Source organism: Podarcis liolepis, assembly GCF_965112155.1.
Source record: "Podarcis liolepis genome assembly, chromosome: 15".
In the NCBI taxonomy this organism is placed as follows: domain Eukaryota; kingdom Metazoa; phylum Chordata; class Lepidosauria; order Squamata; family Lacertidae; genus Podarcis; species Podarcis liolepis.
Window position 1 is genome coordinate 42,363,435 of NC_139566.1, and position 13,053 is coordinate 42,376,487.

Below are 13,053 nucleotides of genomic sequence, written 5' to 3' on the forward strand. Positions count from 1 at the left end.
CCGGGGCCGCCCCCCGGAAAGGCCCCCTTCCCGTCGCTCTGTGGGGACGCAGGACCATAGAGACGTGGCACGGGATAGAGCGGCCTCCTCTCCTCACACAAAATGTGTCTGTCTGTCTGTCTGTCTTTCTCTCTGGGTGCCCCGCTTGGGTGAACAAGGCCTTCCTCGGATCTGGGTCCTGAAGGGATCTGTTATTAAGGCTGCTTTGAATGTGCCGTTTTTTATTGGAATTACCTGTGTGTTTTTAAACAGAACATGCATTGATAGATGATGGTGATCATAATTAATAATAATAATAATAATAATAATAATAATAATTTATTTCTACCCCACCCACCTGGCCAGGTTTCCCCAGCCACTCTGGGCGGCTCCCAACAGAACACTAAAAACAGAATAAAACTCCAAACATTTAAAACATCCCTAAACAGGGCTGCCTTCCGATGTCTTCTAAAAGTCTGGTACAGTCTTCCTCGTGTTATGTCTGCTTCGTGTTACTTTCTTTCAGGTTACATCCTGCGGTGACCCAAAAGTACCAGAAAGGGTTACTTCTGGGTTTCACTGCTCGCGCATGCGCAGACGCGCAAAATGACATCATGCACAGAAGCGGCGAATCACAACCCGTGCGTGCGCAGATGCGCCGCTGCGGGTTGTGCTCTTTTCATGTTGCTTACGGGCCTCCGGAATGGATCCCATTCACAACCAGAAGTACCACTGTAGTTGTTTATTTTCTTGACATCTGATGGGAGATAGATAGGGACATATATAATACATGTACGTTAAAGGTAAAGGGACTCCTGACCATTAGGTCCAGTCGTAGCCGACTGGGGTTGCGGTGCTCATCTCGCTTTATTGGCCGAGGGAGCCGGTGTACAACCTCCGGGTCACGTGGCCAGCATGACTGAACCGCTTCTGGCGAACCAGAGCAGCGCATGGAAACACCGTTTACCTTCCCGCCGCAGCGGTACCTATTTATCTACTTGCCCTTTGACGTGCTTTCGAACTGCTAGGTTGGCAGGAGCAGGGACTGAGCAACGGGAGCTCACCCCGTCGCGGGGATTCGAACCACCGTCCTTCTGATCGGCAAGCCCTAGGCTCTGTGGTTCAACCTGCAGCACCATACATGTACATACATAGTTTTCATTCGATTAACACTTATTTGTGTTTGTTTTTGTCTTCCCAATATGTTTTCAGCTGCTCTTATGTTATCTGTAAGCTGCCCTGAGTCAGGGGAAGAGGCAGAGTACACATTAATTACTATTACTATTTCCTGCTTTTCACCACTGCAGGGCGCAACATTCCCTGCTAGGAGTTTTTCACAGACAATCTGTGGGGCAGCTCCCGCCATCCTGGCAGGCCGCCCTGGCTGACCTCCAGCCCCCACAGCTGGCCGCCCTCCTGCTGGAAAATAGACATGCCAGAGAGGAAGAAGCCAGGTAGGGTCGAGGGTGTTGTGGGTCTCCTTGGGCAGCCTCAAGGGTGCTTCCTCGGAAATGGGTGCATTTGAACCCGCCTTGTATGAACGGAGGGCCAAAGGGATGCAGGGCTCCCATCGAAGCACTTTTCTCACGGTTTGAAAACAGAGACTGTGTTGTGAATTTAATTTTCTGTCCCTCCCCTGCCATTAAAGACAAATGAGAACATGGGTGGTTTTGGGACTCCACGTTACCTACCACCGCTTGTCTCCCTCCCTCGCCCCCCTCAGGTACAGCTCGGTCTGGCCACTCTCCCTGCTGGCCTTCAAAGCCTCTGCCCACACCTTGGCCTTCCCCAGGAGGCCCAGCGGCTGGACCGGCAAGTCCAAGGAAGCCGGGAGGCCGGAAGAGTTCCGGGACAACCAGTGCCAGAGCTCCAGGCTCCCGCCGCTTTTCCGGAAACACGTCAAGCCCAAGAAGCAGCACGAGATCCGTCGGCTGGGGCAGGTACGGCTGAACTGGAGAGGGAGGGCGGCTCAAGTCAGCGAGCCCAGCTGCGTGTCACCAAGGAGGCAAGAACTGCTACCTCCACTGCCAGGCCCAGCCCTGTTCTCACTTGTTCCTTTTACATCATGCCCAGGGTGGCAAACGCACCACTACCAGAAAGCATTCTCAAAACAGGGCATTTGTTTTCTACCAAAGAGGGATTGGGGGGTCACCAGGAACACACATCAGATGCCAAGCCTGAGTACAGACAAAGGTCTTTTAAAAAAATATATTATTTATTCATTTTGTCGATACAAACAACAACTGCAAAAGACACATACAACAAAAACCATAACAACAACAACACAATTTGACAGTTCAGATTTGAATACACTGATATACCTATGAATAAACCTTTTTAACAATATTTTCCCACCTCTCTTTCCTCTCCCCACCTCCCACCATTATCCGCTTTATCGCTTAAATATTCATTCCAGATTTCTTCCTATTTATCCATTCTTAATTTGTGTTGACATGCAGTTCGTTCAGATGTAGCTAATCTGTCCATATTATCAATCCATCTTGAACGCACTCCTGAAAGCCAATTACGAGGGAGGCGGGCACAACTCCCAAGGGAGGGTATTCCACAAACAGGAAGCCACCACTGAAAAGGCCCTGCTGTGAGTCAGTGCCAACCAGGCAGCCCCCAGAATAAGACCTCCACAGCCTGTCATAGGGTTCAAGCAAGGCATCTGCTTCGGGGGGGGGCTGTTGCCAGAGCTGCTGCTGGTCACTGCAGGAACTACTGCTGTGCTTCTGATGCCCCGTGGCCCTGCCCAGCACACTCCCTTCCACCTCTTCGCACACTCCCTTCCACCTCTTCCTCCAGCCACACCTGGTTTCCTCTACTGCTGCTGCCCATCCTCCTCCTCTCCCTCTCCTGGGAAGCAGCCGCTGCCCCTCGCTGAAGTCACCAGGGGGTCCCTCCACCTTCGCTCCCTGAATGGGTCCTGGGGGCAGCTCCACAAGGGCCTCCCTGACTCCCGTTTCCCCCGCAGATGGTCAAACGGCTGAGTGAGCTCACGGGGTGCCGCCAGGTGGTTGACGTGGGCACTGGCCAGGTAAGGCCTCTCGGGTTCCTCTTCCTTTTCGGAGTCTCACAAAGCCTGCTTTATTCATAGTGTCTTCTTTATTTACAGTGTCTTCTCCCCCCTTTCCCCCAGGGCCACCTCTCTCGCTTCCTGGCCTTCGGCCTGGGCCTCTCCGTCACCGCCATCGAGGGAGACCCCCGGCTGGTCGCCCAGGCTGCCAATTTCGACCAGGAGCTGGTGCAGGCGCTGAGGAAAGAGGGGGCTAAGCGAGGAGGGCAGGTGAGGAGGCAGAACGTCAGGGGTGGGGAGGGGATGTGGTGTGTTGCAGAGGGTCCTGGCTTCCTTTGAGGGGGCAGTCCCTCAGGTCCAAGCCATGGCAGGCAGCTTCCCCAGGCACTTGGTGGATTCCCACATGGCAGGGGGTTGACTAGATGACTCTTGGGGGTCCCTTCCAGCTTCTGTGAACCACACGTCCTCCACTTAATGCCCCCTCTGTTTCCTTCAACCTCCATGGCTCCCCCGGCCAGAATCCCAGGAGCTGAGCTTTCTATACCTCTCCCTTGAACGCAAACTCAGCTGAGGTTCCTGCATTGCAGGGGGTTGGACTAGATGGCCCTTAGGGTCCCTTCCAACTAAAAATATGTGGGGAAAGTCCTGTAGCTGACAATCAGAAGCGAGGAGGAGTATTTTCAGGGGAGCAAGGAAGAGGGTGCAGGCTGTACCTAGGCATGTTGGCCTAGGACCCATGTACCTACAGGACTGCCTCTCCTGGTATGCCCCGTAGAGGACCTTAAGGACCACAAATGAAAACATTTTGGAGGTCCCAAGTCGCAGGGTGGTTAGACTGGTCTCAACTAGGGCCAGGGCCTTTTCAGCACTGGCCCCGACTTGGTGGAACGCTCTGTCACAAGAGACCAGGGCCCTGCGGGACTTGACATCTTTCCGCAGGGCCTGCAAGACAGAGCTGTTCCTCCTGGCTTTTGGTTTGGACTCGGTCTGACCCTTATGTCTTCCCTCCCCTTATGGTTTTGATCTATGGGCTGCTTTTAAAATGAGGCTGCTTTTTAAATTGCATTTTAACCTGTATTTTAAATTGGGTTGTTGCCCCCCCTTATGTTTCCATTATAATTTTACTGGTGTTAGCTTCCCTGAGCTCAGCTTTGGACGGGGAGGGCGAGGTATAAATAAAATTTATTATTATTATTATGTCCACCAGAGGGACCTTGAGGAGCCAGCCAAGGGACAGAGGAGCCAATCCCAGCCCAGTGTGGAGATGCTGCCAATGGAGATGGAGCCTGTGGTCTCCCGCATGCCAAGCAGGCTCCGTCCCACTGAGCCACAGCCCTTCTTTTCAAATTAAAGTAGGACACTAGTCCTCATGGTTCATGAAAAAATGGTTGAAATAGGAACACACCTTGTTCAGAGCCATATACCTTTGTTCTGGGAGCTCAGCAGGTTAGGGGGAGGCTGGCCCAAACCCATCCTAGTCCCCAGGCAGGGGTCCTGGCCTCACCCAGCCCCTCCCTGGTTCTCCTGCTGGGTGACACCTTTTCCCTCTTCTCCTCCCCGCAGGTCCCCAGCGGCATATCTCTTGAGGGGCCGCGGCACGTGGCTGGCTGGGTGGATCCTGGGGCGCCGTGGACCGAATTCTGGCAACTGCTGCAGCACCCAGAAGTGGAGGAGCATGGCCCTGCGGTGGATGGAGGCAGCCTTGGGACAGCAGGAGTGGATCCTGGGGGAGAGGACCTCCCAGGCCCCCCGGGATGTGGGGCCAGCAGCGCCCCCGCCTGCCACACCCCCAGGGGGCGCCAGCTGCTCCTGACGGGACTCCACGCCTGCGGTGACCTGAGCGTGGCCCTCCTGCGCCACTTCGCCCGCTGCCCCCACGTGGCGGGCATCACCTCCGTGGCCTGCTGCTACATGAAGCTCACCACGGCAGAAGCCCCCGTCCTGCCAGGGCCTGGGCCCCCGCCCTGCCCCGCAGAGCCCGGCTACCCCCTGAGCGCCTGGGTCTCCACCCTGCCCGGCCACCGGCTCTCCTACAAGGCCCGCGAGGGGGCCTGCCACGCCCTCGAGGACTACGCCCGGCAGCTCAAGGGCCACAGCGCCGCCCTCAGGACCCACTGCTTCCACGTGGCCTTGGAGACGGTGATCCGGGCTGCTGACCCGGCCAAGAAGCGCCTGGGGGTGCAGACCATCGCCAAGGCCCACCAGCTCACCTTTGGCGAGTGAGTGAGCCCAGGGGGCGGCGAGCGCCAGGCCAGGCAGCTCCACTGGAGAGGGTTGGGATAGATGGTCTTTGGGGGTACCACACAACTCTCTGGTTCCATGAGTCAGTTAAAGCTGTGGCTCCAAATGTCCCCGAGGATTTTGGAGGTGGGGTGGAGGACAGCCCTGTGTGGACATGGGGTCGGGTCACAGCAAAGGTTGGCCCCAGAAACCAAGGCGCTGCCAATAAGCAGCCATGAACCTTATTAGCTGTGATTCCAGAAATGCTGGATGACCTCTAGGAGGCCCCTTAAATAATATGATGTAATAATAATTTATTATTTCTACCCCGCCCATCTGACTGGGTTTCCCCAGCCACTCTGGGCAGCTTCCAAGATTTGGGGGGAAATGTGCAATTAATTGTAACTGTTTTGTACAGTGGTACCTCGGGTTAAGTACTTAATTGGTTCTGGAGGTCCATTCTTAACCTGAAACTGTTCTTAACTTGAAGCACCACTTTAGCTATTGGGGCCTCCTGCTGCCGTTGCACGATTTCTGTTCTCATCCTGAAGCAAAGTTCTTAACCCGAGGTACTATTTCTGGGTTAGCAGAGTCTGTAACCTGAAGCGTATGTAACCCGAGGTACCACTGTATTTGTTTTTTATCCTATACAGTGGTACCTCAGGTTACATACGCTTCAGGTTACATACACTTCAGGTTACAGACTCCGCTAACCCAGAAATAGTTCCTCTTTGCTTCAGGATGAGAACAGAAATTGTGCTACGGCGGCAGCAGGAGGCCCATTAGCTACAGGGTGGGATTTCCCCGAGACCTTTTGCGCTTCAGCCCAAGTGCAGAGGCTCAGCACGGCTCTCTCTCTCTCCTCCAGGTACGCCCGCTTGGGCCTGGAGAGGGTGGGGCTGGACCCTCACACGACGAGGCTGGAGCCTGGCCCCCTGCAGGCACTGCTGGCTCAGGAAGGGAAAGTGGTGGCCTTCTTCAGCCTGGCCCTCCTGCTGGCCCCCCTGGTGGAGACCCTGCTGCTTCTGGACAGGATGATCTTCCTGCAGGAGGAAGGTAAGGGGGGGGGGTTCCCCAGCCACCATTCCTGCGCTGAAGGGGGGTGGGCCAGATGGCCTTTGGAGGTCCCTTCCAACGCTGCGATTCCACGAACGAGCACCAGAGGTGGACATCAACCCCGCAGGCCCAGTGGGAACTCCCTGCCCTACTGAGGAAGGAAGGGCCCTGCTCCAAGCAGCCTTCCCCACACCTGCCACCCCCCCCCAGCACTGCCAGGACCCTCACTGGGGTCTCCTCCCCAAACAGGGTTTCACTGCCAGCTGCTCCCGCTCTTTGACCCCGCCTTCTCCCCCCGCAACCTGGTGCTGGTGGCAGCCAAGACCCCTCTGGGCTCTGCTCTCTTGGACGTGGCAGCGGAAGACTGAAGGGGACCGCTTGGGGATGTCTGGACCCACACACCCTGCCCCACACCTCAGGAAGCCAGAGAACAGGAATACCCACGAGGGAAGAAGCAGGGCGTGGGCACTCTGGACACCTGGATTCAGCCACAAAGGGGGCTGCTGCTCCCATCATCCCTGGCCAGGTAGGGGTCAGAGAGGGTGGAAGAGATCTGGAGAGGTTTTCCCCTTTCCATCTGCGCCATGGAGGCAAACAGGCTCCCAGAAGAGGCATGGAGATGTGAACAGCCTGACACCTTCCTCCTTGGCCCCCTCCTCAGTAAGGAAATGCAGAGGAAGGCAAAAGACCCTCACCCACCACCAAGTCCAGCTGAGGAACAGACTCTCCCAGGACTTTAAGAGCGGCAGAAAGCAGCTGGGAAGGGAGGACTTCCGGAAATTCCAGTTACTCATAAATTTCATAAGTGGCTCGGCTGCTCATTTCCATCGTTTTCTGTGTTTTTCCCATGCACTGTGGCCTTTTATGCATTGTAACTTTGCCGCTGTTTTTAGTAATGTGTTGAATGTTTTTTAATTTATTAACATCACTGTTGAGAGCAGATTCCTGCTTATCTGATATTTTCAGAATGAGTTTCACCGTGTACTATTGTGTCGCTGTTCTATTATTACCGTGTACAGTGGACACTCGGGTTGCGAACGTGATCCATGCGGGATGCACGTTCGCAACCCGCAGCGGCGCGTCTGCACACTCGCAGGTTGCAATTCGGCACTTCTGCGCATGTGTGACCGCCGAAACCCGGAAGTAACCCATTCTGGTACTTCCGGGTTTCGGCGGTCCGTAACCCAAAAAAACACAACCTGAAGCATCTGTAACCCGAGGTATGACTGTACTATTTTATTCTTGACTATTACCTTCGTTTGATACAGTTTGTTTATCCGAAAGTCCTATCTTTCATTATGACCTTTTCCACCTTGGATCAGATTGTTCCATAGACGTGTGACCTTTGCTTCTACGGCTTATAAACCGCCTCATGGGAGTAACAATACAGATAGATGGTATAGTCAGGTTTGCCAGAGGAGAACGGCCACCTCCACAAACACAAAGGCACACTCGGATTCCAGTTTAGGGGGTCCTTTATCAGGAGGCAACAGCCCCCATCTCAGCCTCCTCCTCAATCTCCCCCCAAAGCTGAGAGTCTTTTGGGGTCCAGGCAGCGGGGCACAGATCCGTGGGACGAAAGGCCTCAATACCAGTAGGACTTCCTGAAGTGGCGTGTCTCCACAATACCCATGAGCTCCATGATCTCCTCCTGGAACGTCTTCAAGGAAGGGACGTAGGTCTTCTCCAGGGCGTCCTCAACAGACGTGTCCTTGGGGCAGTCTTCAGCAGCAAGGCAGGAGGGAAAGGAGAAGAAGAGAAAACGGGGTGCAGGAAATTAGGAGACTGGGTGTGTTTTTTAATGCTATGGTGCAGGTTCTGTAAACCCAGAACCAAGTTTCTAGTCCACATGACAGAGGACAACTCAGAACCAAGGCAGGGTCCGCCTGAGGCAACAGGTGAACAGATTCCCTTTTCCCCACAGAAATCCACTCCATGCCAGCTCCACTCCCAAACGCAAGAGCCACTCACCTGCCCATTGTTCTGGGATGATGCCATCGTCTCTCTTCTCCAAGGGCTTCGGGATGATCCTGCCGGTCCGGAGGGAGACGCGGACCCTCTCTCCTTCCTCCGTGTAGCGCCATTCCACCTCGGTGGGCAGCCTGGGGGGCAAGGGGCAGACGAGAAAGGAGGGGGGGGCCCAGGGAGAGTCCAGCGGGGATGGGGAAGTGGGGTTTGGGGGGGCGTGTTTGAAAGCAAGCTCAAGCTGAATTTCAGCATCTGCTAAAAACATTCATGCTTAAGCCACCCAGATGCTTCAGAAGTTGGTGTGGGTTTAAATTTTCTGCATGCTGTAATTTTTTTACAACTGAGTGGCGTATAGTGTTTACGAAATATAAATAACTAAACTTTGCCTGCGGATCAATCGTCAAACCGTTAAACAACAATAATACAAATATCAGTGCTTTTTTCTGGGTGTGCTCAAGGTTACGCAGTACTGGCACCCTTTTTCTAGAAGAAAAACACTAATAATAATAATAGTTTTATTATTAATACCCTGCCCACCTGGCCTCGCTTAAAAACACCAAAGTCTTCAGTCTCTAAGTATATGGCTCACAGGGGAAATAAGTCCCCAGGTTGTCGTAACAAAAAAGGAGAACAATCGATATTTCATTTACCTAGCAGGATTTAAATACCTCTTAATCATCCTTAATCTCACCGGCTGGTTTACAAATAATATTAAATGTTCATTTTGAAAAATCCTGAGACTTTCATTCTACAGCTTCCGGAGACAGACCTCTTATCTTTGGACACTTGAGAAATATATTTTTATGCCCCAACTTATTTCTGTGAGCTAACTTGTTCAAAACTGTTTTTAAGATTGAGTTTTAATCTCTGGAAATGGTCCTGGGACCTTGGGGTGAAAGCCAGTTTAATAATAATAATAATAATAATAATAATAATAATAATAATAATAATAATATACAACAAATTACGAGGAAGGCTAGAAAGGGTTTTCCTCTTCTTCCAGCGAACAAGCCTGCTGTTTAGAGGCTTTTAGAACATTCAGCAGTTTAGAAAAGCTCTTAAATAAACGAAGGGGAGCCTAACCCTCTGGAAACGAATCCACGGTGGTTTCAGAGGGACGCTGTTCACACACACCCCACACCCCCGCAGATCATGGGATCACAGAATCATCGAGTTTGGAGGGACCCAAAGCGCCATCTAGTCTATGGGTAGGCAAACTAAGGCCCAGGGGCCGGATCTGGCCCAATTGCTTTCTAAATCCGACCTGCAGATGGTCCAGGAATCAGCATGTTTTTACATGAGCAGAATGTGTCCTTTTATTTAAAATGCATCTCTGGGTTTTTTTGTGGGGCATAGGAATTCCTTCATTTATTTTTTCCCCCAAAATATAGCCCGGGCCCCCACAAGGTCTGAGGGACAGTGGACCGGACCCCTGCTGGAAAAGTTTGCTGGCCCCTGAAGTCCAACCCTTGGCCACGCAGGGATCACAAGCAACGAATTCAGGAATGGTGATCACGGGGCAAATTCTTAGTATTGCCCTGCCCCCTTACCTGTCAGTGGGGTCGACCAGGGACACCCAGTTGATCAGCAGTGGACCCTCACAGGCCATGTACATCCCACCGTAGGCGCCGGACTTGCCCGTGTATCGGTAGTGCTACCAGAAAGGGGAGGTAAGGAATAATAATAATAATTTATAATTTATACCCCACCCATCTGGCTGGGCTTCCCCAGCCACTCTGGGCATCTTCCAACAAAATATTAAAATACTGTAATGCATCAAACATTTAAAGCTTCCCTAAACAGGGCTGCCTTCAGATGTCTTCTTAAAGTCTGGTAGTTGTTGTTCTCTTTGACATCTGGTGGAAGGGCGTTCCACAGGGCAGGGGCCACCACCGAGAAGGCTGAGCCAAAGAGCACATAAGGGTCTCAGTGTGCCAAAGCCCCCAGAACACCCCACTTCTCTCCGGGGGGGGAGCCCAAGGGCACCACCATCATCATCATCACTTACCACATTCAGGCCCTCCAGAACGACCCAGTTCTCAGTTGCCATTTCGTGCATATTGTCCAAAACCGCCATTGTGGTTCTGGCTTTCATGGCTACCAAGCCTGGCTCCAGCATGAGGAAGTGGCTGGGGAAACAATTGGCCAGCTCCATTGTTCTTTCCTGCTCCCTTATTCAAGCCACAATCTGTAGCATATGGCTGGCAACTTCTCCTCCTTTCCCAGACGTTGACATGCACTCAATGACTGAAGAAATAATACTAGAATGTAATGAAGGCTCCACTCTTATGTTTTATTGTGTCCTGGGATTCATGGGTTGGCTGGCCATTGTGAGCTTCACGGTGGCTTTCCTAGCTAGAAAGTTGCCTGACAGTTTCAATGAAGCCAAATTTATCACTTTCAGCATGTTGGTGTTGTGCAGTGTGTGGTTGTCCTTTGTTCCAACCTACTTGAGCACCAAGGGCAAATACATGGTGGCTGTGGAGATCTTCTCCATCTTGGCCTCCAGTTTTGGGTTACTGGGCTGCATCTTTACCCCCAAATGCTATGTCATTTTACTGAGGCCTAAGCTGAACAGCAGGGAGCAGCTAATTAGAATAAAGAATTAAGAACTGACAAGAGTCTTACAATTCCCAACCAATTCCCTACAATTCCCAACCAAAGTGCCTCGGGTTTTTAAACAAATGTTAAATGGAACATTTTCTTCAATTCGTTGTATATCATTTCCCAAAAATTTTTAATTACCTTACAATCCCACCACATATGATAAAATGTCTCCTCCTTTTCCTTACACTTCCAACATCTATTTGAGCTAGTTTTGTACATTTTCCCTAACTGCACTGGTGTTGTGTACCATCTGTACATCATCTTCATGTAATTCTCCTTCAATAGGGAACAATCTGTAAATTTTAAGTCAGTTTTCCATAATTTAACCCAATCTTCCATCATAATGTTGTGACCTACATCTTGTGCCCCTGATTCTGTAATCTAAGGGCATTGCTTTCAAGTGAAATCATTCTCTGCACACTCAAACACAGTTCAAACACATTCAAAGGTTTTAATAAAAAGTAATCTTTATTAAATAGTTTTCCAGATGAAATACATTGTTTCCGTGAGATCTGCATGGGAAAATCTTTTCAAGTCCTCAGTAATAAGGGGCAGTGGGGTGAGGGAGGCCAGGGCCACATCCAGACCATGGAGCCGCTTTAAAGACTCATGGCTTCTTCCCCCAAAGAATCTGGGAGCTGTAGTTTGAAAAGGGTGCAGAGAGTTGTTAGGAGACCCCCTGTTCCCCTCCAAGAGCTACAATTCCCAGAGTTCCCTGGCAAAAAGGGAACTCTACCCCTATCCCTGATGCTAACCCTAACTCTAACCCTAACGCTAACCCGTAACCTTTAACTAGAGCTACAATTCCCAGAGTTCCCTGACAAGAAGGGAACCCTAACCCTAACACTACCCCAACTCAACCCTACCCTACTCCTACTCCTAAACCTAAGCCTAACCCTAACCCTAACCCTAACCCTAACCTGCCTAACAACTCTCTGTCCCCTTAACCACCTACAGTTCCCAGAATCCCTGAGGGGAAGCCATTCCTGTTCAAAGCGTCTTCATAGCACTTCCAATGGAGTCTTAAACCAAGGCATGCTTTCCAATAGAAAGTAAAGGAAAACGGATTAATCCCTTCCAGACGATGAAAAACAACCCCTAAAACAGCAATTTTACTATCTAATGAGACCATTGATCCATAAAATGACAGCAATAGACCAGGCTGCAATCTACTACCCAGTATAGAAACCCTTCCCCTGCCCATGCCATCCTGTGAGGGAATGCCGCGGCAGTCACTTCTTGTCAGCGAAGCTCAGATGCTGACAGGAGGAGAAGAAGCAGGCATAGGGAGAGAACCGTTAGCAGAGGAAGGCAGAGAGGAGGGGGAGAGCAGCTGTAATCTAAGCTCGTTAAGCAAAGGCGGGGGGGGGGACCAAGGTGCCAACAAAATTCTGTTTTATTTTTTAGCTATGCTAGAAAGACCAAAGCAGATTGCAAAGAATTCCGTTTTATTTTTTAAGTGACAGCAACACTCCTGAATCGCCCTCCCTCTCTGCAGCAGCGGGAGAGATGACCCTAACATACAATAATTTCCTATATTAGTCATTACTTTTGTTGCAACTAAATGATTACTGTACTTTGAAAAATACCTTTGTAAATAAAAACTCAGGCCTTGCTAGCTTCACAGCGTTCCTATGGCAGCAGTTTTGCACATGTCCAGTCACAGCGAGAGATGTGTTTAATGACATCATGATGTTAGCTGAGCACAGAGTAAAGCCATCATTCCATCTTCTGGGGCCTGAAAGATGTTGAGCCTGCTGCTAAGTGGGTATCCACAAACTCTATAAAGGTAGACTCACACAGAGGGTACATTCCGGGCAGTCTTAGGAATGCTCTTTTGTAAGTCAAGTAAATTCCATTGTATTTAACTTTTGAGTAGACCATAGAGTTGAACTGCCAGCGGATGAAAAATATTGGTGGGGTAGTGTTTTTAAACATTCATTTTATTTATTATCTGCCCTTTACTGTAAGTACCCAAGGCAGATTTAAAAGCACAAGCCATTTCAGTGCAAAGCAATGCAGAACAACTTCTTCTTCTTCTTCTTCTTCTTCTTATTATTATTATTATTATTATTATTATTATTATCCTCCCTTCAGTAGAAGGTCCCAAATGCCTTTGGGATTTGAGCTGAATGAGAGCATTTACTTTTTGCTGTTGGAACCTGAAAGATGTTTTGCATAGGCGAGCTGGATCTCTGTCTTGC

The 13,053-nt window shown here is 50.8% G+C and overlaps 2 protein-coding genes across 2 annotated transcripts; one reads left to right on the forward strand and one right to left on the reverse strand.

Annotated features, from left to right (window-relative positions):
• Nucleotides 1-1,199: 1,199 nt before the first annotated feature.
• Nucleotides 1,200-7,216, forward strand: LOC310693892 (methyltransferase-like protein 25B; the record flags this gene model as incomplete). The annotated part of the gene is given in 9 exon segments (XM_083476287.1): nucleotides 1,200-1,208; nucleotides 1,307-1,331; nucleotides 1,334-1,433; nucleotides 1,703-1,919; nucleotides 2,957-3,019; nucleotides 3,122-3,268; nucleotides 4,562-5,217; nucleotides 6,087-6,274; nucleotides 6,524-7,216. Coding segments are annotated over 9 exon segments (1,524 nt in total). The 3' UTR covers nucleotides 6,643-7,216.
• A 269-nt stretch (nucleotides 7,217-7,485) lies between these two features.
• LOC310693973 (large ribosomal subunit protein uL24m-like) lies at nucleotides 7,486-10,412 on the reverse strand. The gene is made up of 4 exons (XM_083476554.1): nucleotides 10,251-10,412; nucleotides 9,793-9,896; nucleotides 8,246-8,376; nucleotides 7,486-7,996 (listed from the first exon to the last, which is right to left on the reverse strand). Exons 1-4 carry the CDS (start codon nucleotides 10,395-10,397, stop codon nucleotides 7,860-7,862), a joined length of 519 nt encoding a protein of 172 aa, XP_083332680.1. The 5' UTR covers nucleotides 10,398-10,412; the 3' UTR covers nucleotides 7,486-7,859.
• Between the last annotated feature and the right edge of the window lie 2,641 nt (nucleotides 10,413-13,053).

Bases quoted from the DNA above. Each gene is read 5' to 3' on its own strand.
- LOC310693973 (XM_083476554.1), bottom strand. From the start codon at position 10,397: ATGGAGCTGGCCAATTGTTTCCCCAGCCACTTCCTCATGCTGGAGCCA. The intron at 8,377-9,792 runs GTAAGGGGGCAG...CTTGCCCCCCAG, and splicing joins CTGGTCGACCCCACTGACAG to GCTGCCCACCGAGGTGGAAT. The intron at 7,997-8,245 runs GTGAGTGGCTCT...TTGCTGCTGAAG, and splicing joins CATCCCAGAACAATGGGCAG to ACTGCCCCAAGGACACGTCT.